This window comes from Pteronotus mesoamericanus, unplaced genomic scaffold (assembly GCF_021234165.1).
Source record: "Pteronotus mesoamericanus isolate MK-2021 breed Mesoamerican mustached bat unplaced genomic scaffold, CSHL_Meso_final contig_42, whole genome shotgun sequence".
NCBI classification, from domain to species: domain Eukaryota; kingdom Metazoa; phylum Chordata; class Mammalia; order Chiroptera; family Mormoopidae; genus Pteronotus; species Pteronotus mesoamericanus.
The window spans coordinates 1,267,112-1,291,229 of NW_026555157.1; the positions used below are offsets into that span (position 1 = coordinate 1,267,112).

At 36.0% G+C, this 24,118-nt stretch overlaps 1 protein-coding gene across 1 annotated transcript in view; it reads right to left on the reverse strand.

Moving 5' to 3' along the window:
- The window catches only part of ATP6V1A (ATPase H+ transporting V1 subunit A), a 60,416-nt gene that overhangs the window by 23,546 nt on the left and 12,752 nt on the right, over positions 1-24,118 (reverse strand). The window contains exons 2-6 of the mRNA XM_054577289.1: positions 8,495-8,589; positions 6,208-6,336; positions 2,941-3,155; positions 2,545-2,682; positions 547-698 (exon numbers count right to left, since the gene is read on the reverse strand). Coding sequence (XP_054433264.1) covers positions 547-698; positions 2,545-2,682; positions 2,941-3,155; positions 6,208-6,336; positions 8,495-8,579 — 719 coding nt within the window. The 5' untranslated portion in view covers positions 8,580-8,589. The remainder of the gene's footprint in view (positions 1-546; positions 699-2,544; positions 2,683-2,940; positions 3,156-6,207; positions 6,337-8,494; positions 8,590-24,118) is intronic.

The window sequence follows — 24,118 nt, forward strand, 5'->3', positions numbered from 1 at the left end:
CTAATTCTAGGATAACTTAAGAAAAAGCACTGGCGATATATACATGTATTTAACTAATTCAATATTATTTCTCTCAATAAATTTTTTAAAAAGACTTTTTATTTATTTATTTTTATAGAGAGCGGGAAGAAGGGAGATCTAGGATAACTTAAGAAAACACTGGCAATATATAAATGTATTTAATTAATTCACTATTATTTCTCTAGATAATTTTTTTAAAAGACTTTATTTTTAGAGAGAGAGGAAGACATGGAGGGAGAAAGACAGGGAAAGAAACATTGATGTGTGAGAGAAACATTGATCAGTTGCCTCTTGTACACACACTGACTGGGGACACCAAATCCACAACCCAGGCATGTGCCTTGACAGGAAATCGAACCAGCAACCTTTTGCTTTGTGGGCTAATGCCCAACCAACTGAGCCACACCGGTCAGGGCTCTAGATAAAACTTATTATAGGCTAGCACATAAAACCTTTACCTATAAAAAGTGAAACAATAAGCATATACAATGACTGAGTGAAAACTGGGACACAGCTCAAACTTACGGGAAAAGGGCATCAAGGACTCTCTGGCCAGTCAACAAAGGATGATTAGCTGGCAGCTTCTCAGTGACAGGTCGAACTTGACGTACAGGCCATACCTGGACCATGCTGAACTTCTCCTTTATACCTTCAAATTCAAGCTCCAAGACAACATCCTATAAAAATACATCAGGGTTTGACGTACAGTCACATTTATGAATATTTACTCCTCTAAAATTAACATAATTGCTGATTTTTTCTGTGGGTAGAGAAGTGTTATGTGGAAGTGGGGAGGGAGATTCATATTTTTTATTGTAAACCTTTATATTCAGTTCTAACTTTTAAAATCAGGTGTGATTATTGTCTTAATTATTAAAAACAGTTTAGGAGTTTCTGAGAATGAGGCATCTCAAGTAACAGAGCAATAGGTAAATTATGTGGATAAACATAGGGAGAAATTTTGAAGGATAAAGAAGATACCCCTGGGACTGAGAGGAAAAATAAATGTCTCCACAAATTACTTTCTATTCTTTGTTTATTTTACTTTATTATAATGCTCCTATACTGCTTTAAAGAAAAACACATCTATTAAAGAACCCTAAAATATTTAATAAGTTTAAATATTTACAAAAGCAAAAAGATGAGTAATACTCTTATATTTATGAATACTGGCATGATTTCAACTATTCAAAAGCAATCCCAAAGTCTACACACCTAGAGAAATTTTGTTGATACATGAGCCACATGAGAATTGTTTTTCCACACGAGAGAATGAGTCTCTAAACTAGTGAGTTAAGGCTAACTGCCCAGAATCCCAATCTTAATTCTTATTCTCTGTTATAGCACACAGACTTATTCTTCTGAAATATTAGAAAATTATCTTTCATCACATTTTATTGGGAAAAATGGTATGTTACAATGGTCTTCTCAATAGTTATCTTCACATCCACAAAGACTGTTAGGAATCTAGTGTATTTTAATGATGCAACTATCAATAACATTAAAGGATTAAGTTTTAATCCTTTAAATGGCTCAACCAAGAATTCACATACTATAGTCCATTATGCAATGTTAGGCAGGATAGATAATAAACCAAGGCAAGGAGGGGGAGGGAGACATGTCTCACTCATTAACCCAACAGTCCTGGGCCTGGTCCAGTAAGACTACCAGGTATTCTGAAAATCGGAAGAAAAAGCATGACGGTTGAGGAGGAGAGGAGCCCCTAAAGTCCTCTATGTTTCCACTAGTTGGGAAAAGACAGCCTTTGAAACTGTGTATTCATCCCAAAGTCTGGAGGGGAGCAGGAAGGGAAAACTAGAAGCTGGCTACAAGCATAAAACCCTTAAGATCCTAATAGTTGAGGCACTCAGACTAGCTGGGTGCCGGCTTGCAGCTTTGTGCTGAAGTGTGTTTCATAAATAAACTAACCTAATTTCCAATATATGTGTTGCTTCTTGCTTGAATTCTTCTGTTGTGATCAAGGCAAGAACTGAGGAGGGGGAGCCCCCTAACTCAGGTCTCTCTTGTGACAGTTATCTTCATACCATAAAGACTATTAGGGATTTAGTGTATTGATATGATGTAACTATCAATAATACTAAAGGGCTAAGTTTTAAATGACTCATCCAAGAATTCATAAACCATAATTCATCATGCAACTAATCATGTGACTAGAGACTGACAATTAAAATCAGAGTATATTCTATGTCTAAAGAATCACGACTTTAAATAATGTAGCATAAGTTAACCAGATAGGAAAATATTGTACTAGATATTCCTCTCTTGTACTCCTGAACCTAATACAATATTATATGCCAACCATCTTGAACAATTTTTTTTAAAACCATGTTTCTGTATTTCAAGCCCAAGTTTAAATTTAAAAAAGTTAAATAAAAAAATACTATGAATATTACTTAAAACCTACACTTTAAATAACAATTCTATAACTAGGGCACTAAAACTGGGCAACTAGCATATTTGAGTAAGGGCCACCCTTTGAGGTAAAGTTTTTATGATACTTACAGAGGTATCGTAATTTCCAGGTGGAGCTATGTAAGTTACAGTTCCTCTGTTTCTTGGGGGTAACATGATTTTGTGTTTGATGAGTGAATTCTCATTGACAATTCCATAAATATCTCCACCAGTGATGTGACTACCAACCTAGAGAACACATGCGTTTGTTGTTTAATGTCCAAAGAAACATGAAGTAGACGCAACCTTATTATTAAATCATTTATTCAAATCATTTGTCTCACTTACTAATAAAACATACTAGTTCTATAATCCTAGTGGATTTAAAGAACAATTTAAGCTATGCTTCTATGGTCTATTTTTCTTTGAACTAAGAGTGTACAATAATTCACTAAATCTCCATTTCATACTTTCATGAACTTTAGAAATCTTGGTTACAAGACATACCCGTAGGTTTTTGCAAGGTGTAAAATCCCATTTGATATCTCTGCTAAGAGCAGACACATTCACACCTCGGGGAATGTAGATACTTTGGGTCTGACTGCTGATATCCGACAAAGGTCTTTGAATACCATCAAAAATGGCTCCCATAATGCCAGGACCAAGCTCTACTGAGAGCGGTTTACCAGTGCGGAGTACAGGATCTCCAACAGACACACCAGCTAGAAAGAGCAGTTGAGGAAAACTCACTATTAAAGTTTAGAGATACTGTAAAAAGGAAATACAACAAACTTCCTCACTTCACAACATCCTTAGTGTTTTAGTGACTTTTTCGTAGTGACCTATGACAAAACTCCTGTCTAGTAATTCCATTTATTAGTTTGATGTCCAAACAACTTAATAAATATATATGTCCAAACGACTGAGGAGCACTTTGAAAAATACACAAAGAAAACAATATATTTTAATTTCATTCTTAAATAACCTCAGTTCTTACAAATGGGACATATGTGCCTGTCAGGCATTTTACAGTTATCAAACCTTGGAATCAGACTGAATACCTGATCCATATTCATTTATACATAATACTTGCTTTTTAGCTTAGTGATCACCAAAAACCCAGCTTTGTAAACACATGACATCATCAACAACAATACAGTGTAGCCAAGTAATGAAACTGTTTATTATCCCAAGCTGCTAGATCACACTGTGTCTGACAAGATTTCTAATATTCTTGTGTTAACCTCAAAAATTTAAAATATCCTGGGGCGCACAGGAGTTTGCTGCAGCTGCCCAGAGTGCTTTGGTGCAGTGTGGTAAACCACAGAACTAGAAATAGAAGCAAAATCCTCTCCTTAATACACTGTTTCATTATACAACTACTCAAGAACATCAGTCCCCTAAAAAGGATATGAGTACCTAAGAAAACCTTAAAATCTTAAGAATTAAAAAGTGGGGTTAAAAAGGAAAAGAATAAAACCTGCAAATAAACACTGAATTCCCGCTGCTCATTTACTTGTTCATAGGAGTAAAATCAATACAACTTTTATTGAAAATTTAGCAATATCTATTACAATTAAAATGCATAAACCTTGGCCTAAAAATCCAACTTCTGTGAATTCATTCTATTTATATGTAATACTGTTTAAGAATAAATGACTAGAAACAACTAAAATTTCTATCATTAAGAGAGTGATTAATAAATTATGTATATTCATATGATGAAATTCTATGTATCTTAAAAAAGAAATAGGAGCTTCTATGAATTGTTCTAGAAAGGTCTCCAAAATATATTTTCATTTCTAATATTTTATTCAAGAAATTTTAAGCCTAGAGCACAGTTCAATTTTACTGTGAACTCCATCCACTAGTCAGATTCTACTATTAACATTTTACTATATTTATCACATACCTATACATTTATTTCTAAGTGCATATAATATGCTTTTAGGAAAAAAGGGAAGAGAAATACATATTTATACTGGTTCATATATGCAGTTAACAAACCAGATGGATATAAAATAATAAAAAAAACTAATAAAAATGGCTGCATGCATGCATGCGTGTATTCTGAAAGCTGGCCAGATACAGGATGGCCAATGTGGGGCGGACTGTCACTGCGTACATGTTCATTGGTTTTAGATCTGCAAACCATGTAAAAGATTAAATAAAAGATAAAGGTAACAATAGAAAAAAATCCTTTTGACTAGGTATGATTTCATAGAGACAAAGTTTCCATTTTATTTAAATTTTTCAAATGACATTTTTTACCATTTTCAATTTTTCCATTACAGTTTATTTTCAGTATCATATTGTTATTTTATTATTTCGTTTTTTAATATTTTAGTTTATGCTATTATAGTTGTACCAATTTTTCTGCCTTTGCCCCCCTCAACCCCAGCCTGTCCCCACTTCCAGTCAATCCCCACACCATTGTCCATGCCCATGGGTCATGCATGCATGTTCTCTGACTAATCCCTTCACCTTCTTTCAATCAGTTCCCACCTCACCCCTCCCTCTTGCAGCTGTCAGTCTATTCCATGATTCTATGCCTTTGGTTCTATTTTGCTCATTAGTCTGTTTTGTCCCTGAGATTGCATTTACAAGTAAGATCATGTGGTATTTGTCTTTGACCGACTGTTTTACTTCACTTATCGCAATAGTCTCTAGTTCCATCCATGCTGTTGCAAAAGGTAGGAATTCCTTCTTTTTGTTTGTTTTTTTACTGTTTTCTAGTATTCCAATATGTAAATATACCAGTTTTTTAATCCACTCATTTATTGATGGGTACTTAGGCTGTTTCCAAATCTTGGCTTTGGTAAATAGCACAGCTTCATTTTTCAGATGAGTTTGTTTTGAATTAGCACCCCAGTACTCACACAGACAGAACAATTATTGGCAAGCAAGTATTTTATTATGGGAGAGGAGCAGAGATTTATTGTACCAAATAAATCTTAAATAGCCAAAGAATTAATGCTGATCTTGAGAACCAATCTAAGTAAAACATACAAATGAAACAGAAGGGAAAAAAAAAAGGTTTTTCTCAAGGCATATCCTTTTATCCCTTCGTTTTTTTATAGAAAATTGAAAATGCTATATTTAAAAGCCAAAATTATAGTAACCAAACAAATGGTAAAGACTTACAGTGCTAAAAGTATAATGTGACAGATCACACAGCCTTATTTATTAGGAAAAAAATTAAGTAGAGACTAATTTATTTATGGAATTACTATTTTAAACAGAAATGACTGGACAATTTTAACCATGCAAACTGATGCTGTTATTCTGTTTATGGTTTCTTCCACAATATGTCTCCCTCTAATTGGTTTCCGCTAATGTTTGTGAACTAATGAAATATTAAGGGTAATGAAAGTTCAAAAGATAATACTAATTTCTCTTTTATTTATTTTTAGAAAGAGGGGGAAGGTAGGAGAAAGAGAGGGAGAGAAATAGCAATCAGTTGCCTCTCACACGCCCCCTACTGGGGACCCGGTCTGCAACCCAAGCATATGCCCTGATCTGGAATCAAACCTTTCGGTTTACAGGCCAGTGCTCAATCTACTGAACCACAGCAGCCAGGGTGATAGAAGAGCACTAATTTCTTAAGGGCACTAATTCCTAGTAACTTTCTTCAATATCCTCCTATATAAACCAGATTTCTAATACCGACAGCTCATGTTTCTGTACTGCTGGTTGTTGCTGCTTCTACTTATGCCATAAATTCTTGAAATATGACTTGTAGCAAGTGGATGAATTTTGAACCAAAAAGGATACAGGTTTCTTCATACACCTGGATAGTAGCCATGTCACCCTCCAATCGGATAATCTCTCCCACCAACTCGCTGTGGCCCACTCTCACCAGCTCATACATGGCTGCACCTGCCATGTCACAGGCTGTAACGACTGAAAAGAACATTTGAGTATTGTGGTAACTTTAAGACACTGTGAATAGTTATAGATAATTAAAACTAGTAAATCCAATAAAACAGCTCTCTCATATATTCATAAGAAAAATAAAATATCCCCTATGGAACTACATATATAGTTTCACAAAAAGATGCAGTTTTAGAATATAATATATAGAGAAACTAAATTAGACTAAAGATTATTCATTTACATAATATACCCATAATAATCCATAATAACTCATAATATAAATATGGGTTTTAATCAACCCAGGTTGCTAAAATACATGAAATGATGGGCTTGGGGACAATAATAAAAACTTTAAAACTAAAATTGGAACAGAAACTTTGGCTAGTAGCATCACAGAATGCCACACAATCAGTTTGCTGTGTTGTCACCATCCCTTTGAGAGACAATATCTGAAACAACATCTTTACTTTCTAACACTTTTTATCAGTGGTTCTTAACTTCTGGGACAGGGACATTTTTCACAAACTAATGACAGTTCTTCCTAGAAAAACCTAGATGTACATATGCATCTACAAACTTTTTTTCATACACATTAGGGATATATATAAGCAGTTACCACCACTGGGTGAAGTCTTGACTAAAAATCCATAGTTCTTATCATTACTGAACCAGAATTTGTACTTACTACTTGGACTACGTTGTCTAGTACACCAAAGTTATTTTTCTGGCAGGGAAGGAAGGTTGCAAATTTTCAGAGAGGTATAGGAATAAATCTACGTTTAATATTTAGCCTTCTGCTATAATTGATTAGAGCTATGTATTAGGCAATATTGAAGTGAAAACTATTTCATTAACTTTTGTTAGAACAATGAAGATTTATTAATTTCATAAATATTTACCTCTATACTTACTATATAAGAATTAAGATGCACTGAAGTACCAGGAATAACTAAAATTTTAAATATTTCATAAATCAAAGGTATGCCATTTCTTTATCCTATTAAGTACTTAAGGATTATAAATAGGTTTCAGGAATTTACAAGTTTCAGACAAATATTTTTACCTAAACTCTTTTTTCTTAGTGAGAAATATTTTATTTTTAGAGAGAGAGGGGAAGGGTGACAGAGGGAGAGAAACACCCATTGGTTGCCTCTCATATGTGCCCTGAGGGGGTATCAATAATGTAGGCATGTGCCCTGACCAGGAATCAATCAGCAACCCCTCATTCTGCTGAGCCACACCTAACCTCTTTTTTTATTAAGATTTTTTTTTTTATTTTGAGAGGGGAAGGGAAGGAGAAAAAGAGAGAAACAGATATCAATGTGCGGCTGCATTTGGAGTGCCCCACATTTAAAATTATTTAAAATACAGAAGTAGCCCAAGATTTCACAAAATGAACATAAGCTTTAAAACTGCTTCCATTATCAGTGTCATAAGACTTCTCCTCCACAGCTAGTTGGTTATGTGATATTTGAAATTCCCATGCAGAAGGATTTACATAGGATTGATATTGCTGAGAAATGCTCTGAAAACATTAGTGCTCGAACCAAATTAACATATTTACTGAATACTTATAATTTACAAGGTATTACATACTAAAAACTATAAACTTTATAGCTTTTTAACCTCAGATTTAACAAAAAATAGGTAAAATTCTGAACAGTGATTACATATTTATGCAATAAATGTTATCACAAATTCTACCTCAATAATTATCAAATATAGATAATGAATGTTAGATGAGCCCTTATGATGGAGGTATTACCTCAGTCTTATATAGCAGTTATAAAGTGTTTTCTTTTTCCTCACCCTGAGGAAATTTTTCCATTGCTTTTTAGGGAAAGCGCGGGGAGGGGGCGGGCGGTAGAGGCTGGGGATGGGGAGAGAGGGAGAGTGAGAACGAGAGAGACAGAGAGAGAGAGAGAGAGAGAGAGAGAGAGAGAGAGAGAGAGATCAGTTGCCTCCTGGATGCACCTGGACCAGGGATGGAACCCGCAGTCTTTCAATGCAGGGGATGATGCTCCAACCAACTGAGCCACCCAGCCAGGGCTGCACTCATAAAATCTTTTGAGGACAAAATTTATGTAAGTGAATAGAAACTTGTATATTTCTACCTAAAATACCTTGAAAATACATTAACTAAAGTTAGGAATCTTTATCACTGAGATTATTATACATGACTTACCAGGTCCAGAGACCCCATGCACATAACCAAATGCACTTTCTTTATCTTCATCGAGTATTTTTGGTAGCTTGGAGAAATCCATCATGTTAAGTTACCTATGGTAAAAAAAAAATTGAGTTGTTATTACAAACCCTAAAGCAAAACCAATATGGGTAGTCAACTCTCATCTTCAGTGTATTTTTCAAGTAAAATATAAAATTCTTAAATTTGATTCAAAACACTTAATTCCTAGATGCTCTACAATTACAAAAATTCAGAATTATGTATCCCTATGAAAAGTATTCCCTAAAAAATACCAAGGAGTATAACAATGTGAAGTCTTCCCAGTGGTTTATCCATCCCTACATCCTGCCTTTCCCATTATCTCTGACATTCTCTTCATTTACTTTTCCCCATAGTACAGGGGAGGAAAAAATTAGGTTTACAGTTGTAATACAAATAAATAATACAATAATTAATAAGTAACATAAACTATTTCAGGTACTCACAACTGTAAACCTATTTTTGCCTACCCCTGTACACAATGAACTCTGCCATTCCTCAAAAACACATACACATTTCTGCCTCAGGGTCTTTGTACATGTTGCTCACTCAGCCTGGAGTACTCTTCTCACAGACATCTGCTCCTGTACCTCCTTCAGGTCTTTACTCAACTGTCCCCTACTTTAATGGGCTTCTCTGCCCACCTATTTAAAATCACAACTACCTCCCTTTTTCACTGCTTTACTTTTCACCATCTAACAAATTACATTTTGCTGGAGGCGTAGGTAGATACACTTTGCCTCCTTGCACAACTGAAAGGACAACAACAAATTCAAAAACAAAAAATAACCAGAACTGCCAGAAAATTGAACTGTATGGAAGTCTGGCAACCAAGGAACTAAAGAAGAAACATTCATCCAGACCGGCCGGAGGGGTGGAGAAGGGCAGCCAGGGCAAAGAGGTCGCCTGGCAAGGTGGAGGACCAAGCAGGTGAGGCAGCGGCTGGCATATCACATCTGTGTGCAGATGAACCAGGAGGAACAGCTGGGGAGTGAGACAGATTGTGCAATCCAGGGTTCCAGTGCAGGAAAAAGAAATCCTCAAACTCTCTGGAGGTAAAAACCTGTGGGGTTTTTTTGTAGCAGGAAGAACTCCCAGACTCACAGGAGAGTTTCTTGGAGAGACCCACAGGGTCCTAGAACGTCCATAAACAAGAGAGTTCCTTGGAGAGACCCACAGGGTCCTAGAATGTCCATAGACACACCCACCCAGGAATCAGCACCAGAAGGGCCCAATTTGCTCATGGGTAGCCGGGGGAAGTGACTGAAAGCTGGCTGAGAGCCGAGCAAGCAGCATTGTTCCCTCTCAGACCCCTCCATCACCCAGAATCAGTCACCACACAGGGACCTGGGTTGCTCCACCCTGGCGAATACCTAAGGCTCTGCCCCTCCCAACCTAACAGGAGAGCTGAGACAAAGAAGGATGGCCCAAATGAAAAAACAGATCAAAGCTCCAAAAACAGACCTAAAAGATCAACAGATAGCCAACCTATCAGATGCACAGTTCAGAACACTGGTAATCAGGATGCTCACTGAATTGGTTGAGTATGGTCGCAAAGTGGAGGAAAAAGCGAAGACTATACAAAATGAAATAAAGAAAAATATACCGGGAACCAATAGTAAGGGGACGGAAACCGGGACTCATATCAACGATCGGGAGAAGGAAGAGATAAACATGCAACTGGATCAGAATGAAGAAACAAGAAAAAAAATGAGGAGAGGATTAGGAATCTCTGGGACGGCTTTAAACGTTCCAATGTCTGAATCACTGGGGTGCCAGAAGGAGATGAGAAAGAGCAAGAAATTGAAAACTTATTTAAATTTCTTATTTTCTGTAATAATAATTATCTTCAATTCTTTATTGAAAAAGAATGAAGGAGAACTTCCCCAATCTGACCAGGAAATAAAATAGACTTCCAGGAGATCCAGGAATCTCAGAGTCCCAAAGAAGTTGGACCCAAGGAAGCACTCACCAAGGCACATTGTAACTAAGTTACCCAAGATTAAAGATAAGGAGAGAATCTAAAAAGCAGCAAGACAAAAGGAAACAGTTCCCTACAAAGGAGTTCCCTTAAGACTATCAGCTGATTTCTCAGAAGAAAGCTTGCAGGCAAGAAGGAGCTGGAAAGAAGTATTCAAAGTCATGAAAAGCAAGGACCTACATCCAAGATTACTCTATCCAGACAAGCTCTCATTTAGAATGGAAGGGCAGATAAAGTGCTTCCCAGATAAGGTCAAGTTAAAGTTCACCATCACCAAGCCCTTTTTATATGAATGTTAAAGGGACTTACCTAAGAAAAAGAATAAGAAAAAAAACTATAAACAGTAAAATGACAACAAACTCAGAAATACCAGCAACTGAACCTAAAGGAAATAAAAACAAAAACTAAGCAAACAACTAGAACAGGAACAGAATCACAGAAATGGAGATCAGAGTGGTGTGGGGGGGAAATGGGGGAAAAGGTAGAGGGAATAAGCAGCATAAACAGTAAGTACAAAATAGGCAGGGGGAGGTTAAGAAGAGTATAGGAAATGGAGAAGGCAAAGAACTTACGTGTACGACCCATGCACATGAACTAAGGAGGGGGAATGCTAGTGGAAGGGGGGTGGTGCAGGGCAGAGGGGAATAAAGAGGAGAAAAAAGTGGGACAACTGTATAGCATAATCAATAACATATATTAAGAAAACAAATTATATCTTACATTTAATTTTTTAATTATCCCTCTTTAAAAATTTTGAAAACATTTTTTTTGCTTTTCTCTTTTTAAGCAGAGCACAGAACAGTTTAAACAATTCAAGTCCAAATAGAAAATTGGTGGAATACCCGACAGTAGAAAGTTTATTTTTAACCACTGGTCTAACTTAATAATTACTGATGTTTAATAACGTAGGTAAAACACATGTACATATAAAAAGTTAAATAATGTCCCCCAAACCAACCATAAAATAGAAAATGACAGATCAGTAAGTAAGAAAGTGTTAAGTAATATAACTTACCTACTAAAACTTCAATGATTAGAATGTTTAGGGGAGATATGTTGAAGGTGTACAATTTGGAAAAAATAGAAAAAAAAAGGGTAGTAAAGACATTCCAAATGGGGAAATAACAAGAACAAAAGAATGGAGAGAAAATTTACAGGAAGTTAACAGACCAGCCTGACCAGAATAAACGGGTTACAATAGGACAAAAGTGAGAAATAATGATGCAAAGGTAGACAGCCTTCCTCGTGGGTCTTGAAATGAATGCCAAGTAGACTTGATTCTACAAACAATAGGAAATAACCAAAGATTGGAGAAGAACTTTTATGGGAAAAGTGATGTTTAGTTAATTTAACAGACTGAATTGAAAAGCTCTACAAATAGCTATGGCTTGAGTGTCAATGGAATTCAATTTATTAAATGTCTATTGAACTCCTACCAAGGAAAAGGAACTGGATTAAATGTAGGGAATCAGAGTTGTGAATAAAAGGAACTTTCACTGGCTTTAAACAACTGTACTTTGTAAAGCACAATGGCTTAAGTATTCAAAATGACCACACACTGAAAACTGAGGAGAAATGATTTGGATGTGGGAGAAGTGTTAATCCATGTGGATGAAGTAGAGAACACAGGTAGCTGTGAAGAACATTTTGAGATTTTTGAGGCTGACTGAGTTGAGTCCAGACACAAAGAATACACAAAGAGAGGAAAACCAAACCCTGAGCCTTGGGGATTAATTCTGGTGGGATGAAGAATGTTTTTCAGTCTTTTGAGAGCTATTGGAGGAGCAGTAGAACCATATATTCCATGGAACACAATTTGTAATCCATTAAACAAGATATCAAGAAATCGATGAGGTCCATTGATTGAAGATATCAAGAAATCGATGAGGTCGACACAACAATGAAGTCATTGACAGAGGACTTCTGGTTTGACATAGTAGTGCCATCAGAAGGGAGATGGTGGACAGGGCTAAAATTGAGTGATTAAAGAAACAGGCAGGAGTGAAAAAAAGATTAAAAACATGGAGATATGGGAGAGAAGTGAGTCAAATATGATCTAAGGAGCAGGAAAAATATCAAGAACTTGAAGATGATATTGGTGATGTTAGAAATAAAAAATAAACCAGATACCATGACAGTCACAAATATCACAATAAAGAACAAGGACAATGGGGGTGGGGGAGAGGACTGAATGTGGGGCAGGAGGTAGGCAGGGCAGGGGAGAGTAATGGGGGAAAAGCAGGGTCAACTGTAATTGAACAACAATAAAACAATTTAAAAAAATAAAGGTCACAAGGATTTTGGGATCCTCAGTAGGAAAATTCATTGGAAGGGCAGTTGAGAGAGGAAGTAACAAAAAGGGGAAACTGGTTTACCAGAATTTTCAGCTTCCTAAAGAAGGGGATAAGGATTAAGCAGGTATGGGACTGCAAAGACTAGAATGTAAAGAGATGAAAACAAGTTTTTCTAAAAACCACTTAGATAATAGGGAATAACCCCAAATCTTAGGGTCACTTATTTGAGAAATGGGTTGGGCAAAGTCTTCAAAGAAGTAGTGAACATGCAAATGAGGCCAAAGAAAAAAAAATTATCCTTACCTGAGGACATTTTTTCATTGCTTTTAGAGACAGAGAGAGAAATAGAGACACAGAGGGAAACACTGATGTGAGACAGAAACATCAATTGGCTTCCCAGACGTGCTCTGACTAGGAATTGAACCCGGGACCGTCTGGTCCAATGGACAATGTTCCAATCAACTGGGCTGCACTGCCCAGGGTGCAAATGTGGTCAAATTTTAAAATCAAAGATTTTGAAAGTCAGAAGAGAACCTGATAATCATATAGTCTAACTTCCTTCCCAAATATGGGTATTTCCTCCTTGGCGTTCATGATACATAGTCATCTGTCTATTAAAGTGGAAATGGCACATCATCTTGATTGAGTCAGCAGACTTGGGACACAGCTTATCTGGCCAGTCACATGCTACAAATTAAAATCTTTTAATAAGTTCATTTGTAAAGTAGGAATAATTCTTACCACCTACCTGAGTTGATTAAATTACAAATTTATTAAAATGTTCCTTGTGAAATGTAACCTGCTTATAAAAATTTTATCAGTAATAATACTATTTAAACAGGGGCTCAATTTTGAAAAACCCATTCTACTTTTAGAAATCTCCTCTTAAGAGAATTCTCTTGTATCTAATCCAAATCACCTTCTCCCCTCTGATCCTGTTTCTTAGAAGTATTATAGCACCAGAGTAAATATGTTCCCTCTCCAAGTAAATTCTCTTTAGTGCCTTCAACTATTCCTCAAAAGATAACCTTTTTTCAGATCCTTTATTTCTAAAGCTATCCTTTTCTGGAAGTGTTTCACAATGTCAATGTTTCTTTTAAACTAGAGCAAACAAAATAAAAACAGTATTCTAGATATTGTATAAGTAAGTACTGAAGAGTACTCCTCAATTTGTTCTGGATGCTTCTTATATTACAAGAGAGACCAAGGCTTTGAGTCAGACAAATTGAATTTGAATTTAAAAGTTGTGTCCTTGGGCAGATCAAATTCTTTCAACTTTATGAGCCTCAGTTTCACCTGTAAAATCTAATGGGGTTGTTGTTAGGCACCTAACAGTAAGTCTATTAGAAAAGTAATACTGATAACTACTAATGTTATCCTGTTAATGCAAGCTAAGATTGTCTAATTTCTAAAAACTACCTATACATTCTTATCATCCATCTTTGTTGCTTAAACCAAATCTAGTCACTTAGCTAGCTTTTTCTTAGTTATTATGCATATTTTATTTTATATTAAAGTTATTATGCATAACTTTATTTTCCAAAACTGTATTTTTTTAAAGCATTAGTGATGTGCCAGGTGCTGTACTGTAAGTTGAAAATATAATGGAGTAAGACACAATGTCCCCAAGGAGCTCTGTCTCGGTGGGCTAAAATGACAAACTGATAGTTACAATAAGGTGACGTATGTCCTCTCTTGGAGCAGTGCATGCTGCTTTAGAAGAGCATAAAGCACAGGCGTTTAACCTAGCATTGGGAAGGACAGGAGTGACTTAGAAGAGGCTAAGCTGAGACTTGAAAAATGAACAAGAGGGCATTAGATTATACAGTATAGCTTCCTTATAGATGGTCCAAATCTCCTAGGATTCAAAATGGTGTTTAGAGTGTTCATGAGAAAATAATGGTCTTTTCTGATTTTTAAAAGAATCATCACCTGAGGATACATTTTTTTATTGCTTTTAGAGAGGGAGGAAGGGAGAGAAAGATAGAAATACTGATTGGTTGCCTCCTGTATGCATCCTGAATGGGGATCGAACCCACAACCTAGGTATGTGCCCTGACAGGGAATCAAATCCGCAACCTTTTGGTGCATGGGATGACACTCCAACCAACTGAGCCATCTGACTAGGGCTAATGTTTTAATGTAAGTATTTATGTACTTTCCTTTAAAAAAAACAGCGAGTACCTCCAAAAGTGTGAGCAATGGTTAGTGGAAATCAAACGGGTTTGCTCATGATTCAGCTGCCTTGTGGGTTCATGATGCAGCTGAATTATCCTAGTCACCATAAGAACTGATGATTCTATGGTTTTTAACATTTTGTTTATAAGAATATACTGCTAAGTTTATGCCAAAGACAGCAAGCATCAGAAACAATGACATTAAACGAATAAGAGAATCAAGAGTCTAAGTGAAAATTCTACAGATTTACTACTAGAGATGCTTTTCCACAAATTTGCATTGATCTGATTCATACCCTTATACAGTTGACACTTGAACATGGGATGTCAACCTCCCAACATACTTGAAAATCCACATATAACTTTCGACTCCCTCAAAACTTAACTACTAGTAGCCTACTATTTAGCAGAGATATTACCGATAACATAGTTAATTAACACATATTCTAAATGTTATATGTAGTATACACTATATTCTTACAATAAAGCTACATAAAAACGTTAAGAAAATCATTATGCGGAATCTAATGAACAAACTGAACTAACAAAGAAAATGGGGACAGACTCATAGATGAAGAGCAGGATGATACCTAGTGGGGGGTGGGAGGTTAGGGGGTGGAGGGATTGAGCAAAAAGGAAAAAGGACTCAGGGATATCGTCAACAGTGTGGTGATTGCTGGGAGGAGGGGATATAAGGGGACTAAAAGGTAATGTGAAAAAATATTTAATTAAATAAAAAAGAAAATCATAAGGAAAAGTACATTCACATTATCTGTACCTATTTACTGGGGGTGAAAAAAATCCACCTGAGATCTGTCCATAAAGTATGCAGCCAAGTACTATGAAAAACAGAGACACTGAAGAAGATAAAAGAACCACTGTACAAAGGACAATGATGCCTCAGTCCCCTTCAAAGTAGGCATCTTGGGACCTCACACAGTTCTCCCAGCATCTCTCCCACTGTATAAAACACTCTGCAAAATCCTTTGTTGGAATCATCATCAGTTGACCCACTGTATTTTCCTGAATATCATCAATGGTCTGAAATCTCCCTTTCAAAGGTGATTTTAATTGTGGGAAAATCGGGAGTTGCAGGGCACCAATTCTGGGCTATTAGGAGGCTGAGTCACCTGGGCGATTTGCTGTTTCATCCCAAAACTCTGCATGATCCGTGATGCATGAGCAGGCGCATTGTGATGAAGCTGCCAATCACCAGTTGCCCAGAGCTGTGGTCCTTTGAATCATTCAAATAGTTTCCACACAGGAATGTTCAAGCTTAACACAACATTTGATGCAGATTTGTTGCTGTCTTCGCACAGTCATTTTGAATGCAATGGCCACACAGTACACATGCTCATTCAATGGTGTTTACCACACCCACTGACTAGTATAGTGAAGTTGTCATTGTTCACGCACGAGAATTTCAGTCCACTCTCTTCGGCTGCCAGGTTATGCCAATGTTGTGCAAACTATTCTCATTATATTAACAATGGCTGGACTTTTTCTGGACAGACCTGGTGTAAGTGGATGCACAGTTCAAACCTGCTTGTTCAAAGGTCAACTGTATGTATATGAAATCAAGATGATTCTACTTCTTTAAAAGACAGTGTTAGAGGAGAAAAATATGATGACTATGAGTAATTCAGCTTTCTCTACTCCTGTGTTATATGTAGAGAAGTGGTTGCAAAAACATTCCCAAACCAGCTCTGAACACATCTTCCAGGATAAAATAAGAAAATTATGAAAATACCAATTTTTAAAGCATAAAATGAAGGAATTCCAAGCATTTTTGTCCACTTTTGGTGTTTTAATATAGTTGAATTTAATCTCAGCTTCAGCAACACACAGCTATATACTTGCTGTGCCACTGCCTAAAATGTTTATTCTTCACTCCAATGAAATATTCCCCTTCCATCCACTGTCATCCTCAATCCTCTTACCTTGATTTTCCTTGGAGCACTTTTATTTAACTACTGAAAGATAATTGTTATTCTTTTTCATGTATTTGTTTACTATCTTTATCGCTCTATAGAATTCATGCTTCACGAGGTCCAAAAAAAAAAAAAAAGTACTCAGTGAATACTTACTGAATAACTTCAAATCTCCCTAATACCACTTCCCTTTAACAAATAGGGAAACTATAGGAATGGAGATTTAAGTAACTTGAACCAAGACCACAAAAGTAGCAAGCAGTAAAGTGGGATTTGAACCAAGGCAGTCTGACTCCAAAACCTATAACTAGGCTGCTTTCTAGTGTTTGCATCTAAACAATTCTATAAGGTATAGGTGACAACAGTATGCCTTAAGGTAGCAATTTTATCAGATTAGACAGGGAGATGCAGCACCCCGATTCCCGGTCCTGGAAGGACAGGAAACTGTGATCAGTGGATAACCAACAGCTGTCAGCCCTTCAGGATAGGCTTCGGAAGCACAGAGCTGCCTAGGCTGAATTCACTTCTTCCAAGAGCAACCTGTACCTGGTGACTATGCAAAAGTGGAGGTATAAGGGCTCAGTCACATCAGCCCAATGTGGGATATCGTAACAGGCATATTTCACTCCAGATTTCCCCACCAGTTTGGCTGAGGTTTTTGTTGGACTTGCATTGCATTTCAACTGCTGCCTCTGTCCAACTCTGCTTCTGCCTACTTTACTTTCACACAAATTGATTCCTAACAAACACCTTATACATCAAACTCTTTCTTGGCATCTTCTTCAAGAGGCTCCAAATGCTCAAAAAATATAGTATTCAACAGTTACTCTTGGGACAACTAAAACTTAAGACTCACACATAAACCCCTACATGTAATTTTTGGCCTGTTTTCAGTCTTAGTTATCGTGTAGTAATTGGTTATTTTGTGAAAATGTGGAAAATACAAAAGTGGGTTTAGAAAGCAGGACATTTAAGGCAATGCTCAGGCTAAATCAAGCAGCTGACATAGAGGCCAAGTTTCCACACAACCAAAGCCTTAGTTTCTACAAGGAACTTACTCCTCATCTTTTAAATCTTAGATGGAGCCCCATCAAGAGTAGTTACAGGAAAATAACTCCCAACTCATAAAGTTTATTTAACTTAGTACTATGTATTTTGATAGAATTAGAAAATATGGTTTCCTAGGTCTAGGCAAAGCAGACTCCAGCCTCTTAATAGTTAAACACTTAGAGAAATGTCCAAGGATTGGTCCAAGGTAATAGGCTCTCCAAACATTAAAATCTGCAATTCCCACAGCACTAAAATAGAGGCTCCTATTACATTTCTAAACCTTTTTTCACCAAAGCACCCTAACAGCAAAATAACAAGTAAACACTGAAGTGTACAAATAACCTCCCCTACTCTTCTTCTCCCCAGAATTTTGATTGAGAATAGGATGTTACAGCAGTCTACCATAAGCAGGGAAATTTCTTTGTATGCTCTTGTATATTCTTTTTTTTTCAATGTAGAATATAAGGTTTATTAAATGCTACTGTTTTCTCCTAATGCCAGTGTTTCAACAGGATTCCACTGAACAAGCATTCATTTTGTTATGTTTTATGCTTGCTTGCATATGCTCCACTTCATCATATTCAATGTCTGTCTCAAGAGGAAAAATATGCTACCTCCTCACAGGATTCATTAAGTAGAAGCATTATATCTTGACCTCATGACTGAATTGGGCTGGGAATATAGCAGTTTGATAAGCATAGTCATAACACATTAACAGTGAAAATAAAATTACCCCACTAAAATCTTCTGCTTCACTCTTAAATGCTTCTGGCTCTGTGTCAATGATTTTCAACCTTTTTCATCTCATGGCACACAAACTAATTGCTAAAATTCTGTGACACACCAAAAAAATTTTATTTTTTGCCAATCTGACAAAAAAAAAAAGGTATAATTTTGATTTGTTCACACCAGATGGATATTGTTGTGTTGGCTGTTGTCATTTTTTAATTTGATGATGTACAAAAGAGAGAGGTCAGTGCCCCTGACTAAATAGGTACTCTATGTTTTAAAAATTCCTGCAGCACACCAATTAAAAATCCCTGCTCTGTATGAAAAAGCAGAGGCTTTTAAAAATGTTAAGAAAGCAACCTCCCAAAACATTCCAGCTTTCAGTGACAGAATTGTAGTGCAGGTTAGATAATACTGAAAGTTAATCTTATCCTAAATCTCTATAAGGTCCAAACTATGGTTCTGTGATTTAATGCTGAAGTTTTATACGCTATTTAATTATTCCTTGCCAACAGAATATACAGCTGCTCTTGATGCTCTCAATCATTTAAAAAATAAAAGCATGATAGTTGCTTTCATGAAAATAATGTGGTACACACAGCTGCACTCAGAGAAATCAACTCAATGATTACATCAAAAATTTGCCTTAAACTGTTGACTCCTACATCAAGGATATTTATTGTAATTTACAACTAAGATTCTTACAATCACAAATTGTAAGGGTCTCCCCCCACATATTTTTTAAAGATTGGGGGAAAAAAAATAAACCAAACAATCCAACTCCTGCTGTAGAAGAGGGAATATCCAGAAGGTTAGCACAGGCATCCATCTGCTCTAATGAGTCATCAGTTGCCCTCCTTAAAAGCCGCAGAACACTGCAGAGGCAAATCACAGCACACCAGAGGCCGTCTTTATTTTCCTTCCATTTTCCAAGGCCTACTCCAAATTGCTACTGGTTAATGTACTATAGCTGGTAATCTCATCCCAGAAATAATTCTTTTTACTACCAGTCTTGGATGATACAGCTGTTGGGGGCAAGGGTGAGGTGTTATATAAAAGCTAAATACCAAGGTTGTAAGACAATATTTATGTACAATTCCTGGGACATTTCATTGACACTGAAGTATTATTTTAATGTAACACTTGAAAAAGTACATTCTATCCAGTTGATTAAGAGCTACTTTTGGAAATAATAGCTAAAAGATGAAGAAAACTCTAGTTGATTATAACAAAGTACTTATTTGTAGACACACTTACCTTCTTAGAGAAAGGCATCATGAATCTGTAAAGAGTTTACATTCCCACCAGCAGTGAATGAGAGCTCTTTTTTCTCCACAACCTCTCCAACACTTGTTACTACTTGTCTTGATACTAGCCATTCTAACAGGTGCAAGGTGTTCTCTCAATGCAATTTTGAGTTGCATTTCCCTAATAGCGAGTGAAGTTGAACATCTTTTCATATGTCTGTTGGCCATTTGTATGTCTTCTTGGGAGAGGTGTCTGTTTAGGTATTCTGCCCATTAAAAAAGATTTTTTTTCCTTTTATTGATTTCAGAGCAAGGGGAAAGGAGGGAGAGAGAGAAACATCAATGTGAGAGGGAAACATCAATCAGTTGCCTCTTGCATGTGCTGACTGGGGACTAAACCTGCAACTCAGGCATGTGCCCTGACTGGTAATCAAACCAGTGACCTTTCAGTCTGCAGAATGATGACCAACCATTTGAGCCACACCAGCCAAAGGAGTAGTCTGCCCATTTTTTAACTGGACTATTTTTTGGTGAGAGCTGATGAATTCTTCATACGTTGTGGATATTAACCTCTTGTTAAAGCTGTTGTTTCAAAATATCATTTCATATCCCATCCAGTTTGTTCCCTTTTTGTTTTGCTGGAGGTTTCTTTTGCTGGGCAGAGGGTTTTTAGTTTCATGTAGTCCCACTCATTTATTTTTGCCTTTAAATTCATAAAATATTCTTTAAGACCAAGATCCGTAAGTTTAGTAACTATGTTTTCTCCTACAGAATTTATTGTTTTAGATCTTGTATTTGATTTTTGATCCATTTTGAATTAATTTTGTACATGGGGACAAAATGTAATCTAGTTTCATTCTTTTGCATGTGGCTTTCCAATTTTCCCAACACCATTTATTGAAGTGGCTTTCTTTTCTCCATTGTGTGCTTTTTTGGCTCCTTTGTCAACAATTATTTGCCTGTATACATGTGGTTTTATTTCTGGGTCATCAATTATGGTCTGTGTCTGTTTTTCTGCCAGTACCATGCTGTTTTGATTATTATTGCTCTGTAGTATAAATTTCATGCCAGGGAGTGATACCTCCAGCTTTGTTGTTCTTTCTCAGGACTGCTGTAGCTTATTTAGGGTCTTTTGTGGTTCCATACAAATCTGATTTTTTTTTCTATTTCTTTAAAAAATGACATTTGGATTTTGATGGGGATTGCATTAAATCTGTATATAGCTCTGTGTAATATGGCCATTTTAACTATGCTGATTCTCCCAACCCATCCCAACACAAAGTATCTTTCCATTTCATTGTGTCTTTTTTCAACCTCTTTTAATAATGCTTTGTAGTTTTCAGTATATACAGGTTCTTCACATCCTTTGTTAAGAGCCAAGATTTTAAAAATCAGTATTTATCTCAGGCCAAAGCTGAAGCCAAATATCATTACAAAATGACCTTCTGATATAAAAGAATAAAAAGTTTTGTTGAAAGTTAAAAATGTTATAATTTTAGTGGTTATTTTGTTTAATCTTATAAATCCTAAAATACCAAATAATTCTACAAAGAATAGGTAAGAACCTATTATTCCGTCCAGTATTATTATTTAAATTTTTACAAACATATATCAGCTCAAAAAGGCTGTACAATGAGACATATATATGGACAGACTTTTGACAAATGCTCAAAGGTAATTTAATGGAGAAAGTATAGTTTTTCAGCAAGTGGTGATAAACAAGTGAATAGGTAAACACAGAAAAGTGTATTTCAATCCATACCTTGCACCACAAAAATAAGAACAAACACTAGAACTAAATGCAAAACCTAAACCTTTATTATAAAACTTCCTTAAGTCACCTTGGATTAGATAGATTTATTAGAGCCAGTATGGAAAATACAATCTATAAAAGAATAGATAAATTATACTTCACGAAATTAAAAACTTTTGCTCTTCAAAACCAAACCAAAAGTCACGAACTGGGAAATATATTTAAAAAGCACAAATCTGGTCAAGGACATATATATATATATATATATATATATATATATATAAAAATATAAATATAAAGAACTCCCAGGGCTCATGCCATTCCACACCTAGAATGGCTAAAATTTTAAAAGACTGACTGTAGGAAGTATTGGTAAGGATGCAGAACTAGAACTATCATACACTGCTAGTATGAATGTAAAATGGTACAACCACTTTGGAAAACAATTTTTAATTTCTTACAAAGATAAACATACACCTATCATATGATCCAATCACATTGTTTCTTGGAGTTTACCCACAAGAAATGAATGTTCATGTCCAAACAAAGACTATTATAAGGATGTTCACAGTACCTCTATTCACAATAGCCAAAGAATAGAAACACAACCCCAATATCCATCAACAAGTAAATGGATAAACAAATTATGGTATATCCATACAATGGAATAATGCACAGCAATAACAAATCACTAAAACATGTAACAACCTGGAGTAATCTCAAAATAATTATGCCAAGTAAAAAGCAGACAGACAAATAATAGTTCCATTTATATAAAATTCTAGAAAATGCAAAGTAACCTATAGTGATGGAAAATATATCAGTGGTTGCTTGAGGATGGCCAGTGAGGAGGTATGGAATAAAGGGATTACAAAGAGGCACAAGGAAACTTCTTTTGGGGGTGATGGAAATGTTCACTCTATTGACTATAGCAATGACTTCACAGGTGTATATACATTAAACTGTATATTTTAAATATGTGCCTGTTAATGACACCTCGATAAACCTTTTCTTAAAAAGTACGAAGTACTGACAATATGATTCCTGTAGCGGCATAATGCTCACACGAAATACATCACTTTTAAAATATTTTAAATATTTCACTTTTGTTTTTACTTGTCAACCAACAGTTATAAGATGACTTACGAAGCTGATAAGAGGACCTTAACCCTAGAAGCACTGTAGGGCGAACAGCTGAAAACATCCAAATAGGTTTCTGTTTGTTCAGAATGAATTTATATGGCTTTTGATAAGGCTGTGTGGCACTGTCTTGCTCCATCAAATTCAGCAAATCCTGGGAATTTCCATAGTCCCTTAATAGCTCAGGTGTATGTAAGTCAGATAGATATGCATCTAAAGGACTTACTCATCTATGTTTTCAGAAGAGGGCTTACTGGAAGTATCCTGGCTGAAAATTCAGGAAAACCATAACCCTATCTTGAATAAACTTTTGAGCTGTGAGGCATAGAAGAATCTGTCTTCCAAGACACAGGCTAACATTTTGGATAACAAAGTTGCTATAGTTCAATGATTCATTTGGAGGGTGGAAGTAGTGGGAGGGTTATTGTCTGCTGTTCTATACTGCTTTAATTTGAGGTAGAAATAGTTCACAATTAAGAATCAATAGTCTGTTTCTCTCTGCCTATTCATAGGTACTTTCCCCACCCTCCTTATCCAACAGTTATCTTTGGGTGAGGATAAGGTTATATCTAAAACACACACCCCACTGAACAATACCAGGTACTATTAAGTTACACTCAAGCATTGTAGGTACACCAAACTGGGATCTGAGCAAGTTTCTGTATTTTAAGTGTATGCTTGGGCTCATTGAAGAGGTTGGTGCTGGTGGTGATTGCAGAGAGGAGGGGAGTCGGTGGAGGTGGAAAAGGGTATGTGGGGATAAACAGTAATGGGGAAAAATACAATAAAAATGAATTATTAAAAAGAAAAAAAAAGGTTGGTGTCAGACTGCTTTGTGGATTAACAATAAGATTTTTTTTTCCTTTCTTGAAACAAATGAAACAAGAGGAGACTAAACAGAAGAATGTTGTATTTCAAAGAATTTGGGGATGTTGTAACTCTTCGGAATAAAGCCCTTAACTGCCTAATTCTGCATTAGCTAAAACTAGGACCTATAGATTATTGAAAACCCATTTTTCACAAGATGAGATATAGTTACACCTACATTTGGCTAGCTATCACAATGTTTACAGTAATTGGTTACCTGATTCCATATTTAGCTGTTTGAAAGGTCTTACATAATTGTTCTGGGATATAAAATCAACAATTTTCACAATTACTAACAATTGTAGCACTTTACTCTTTTAATAATATATAGGCATTCAAACTTCAATTGATAAAACACTTCAATGTACAGATCACAAAAGGAGCATTTCATGTTCTATCTAGGATGCTTCCTG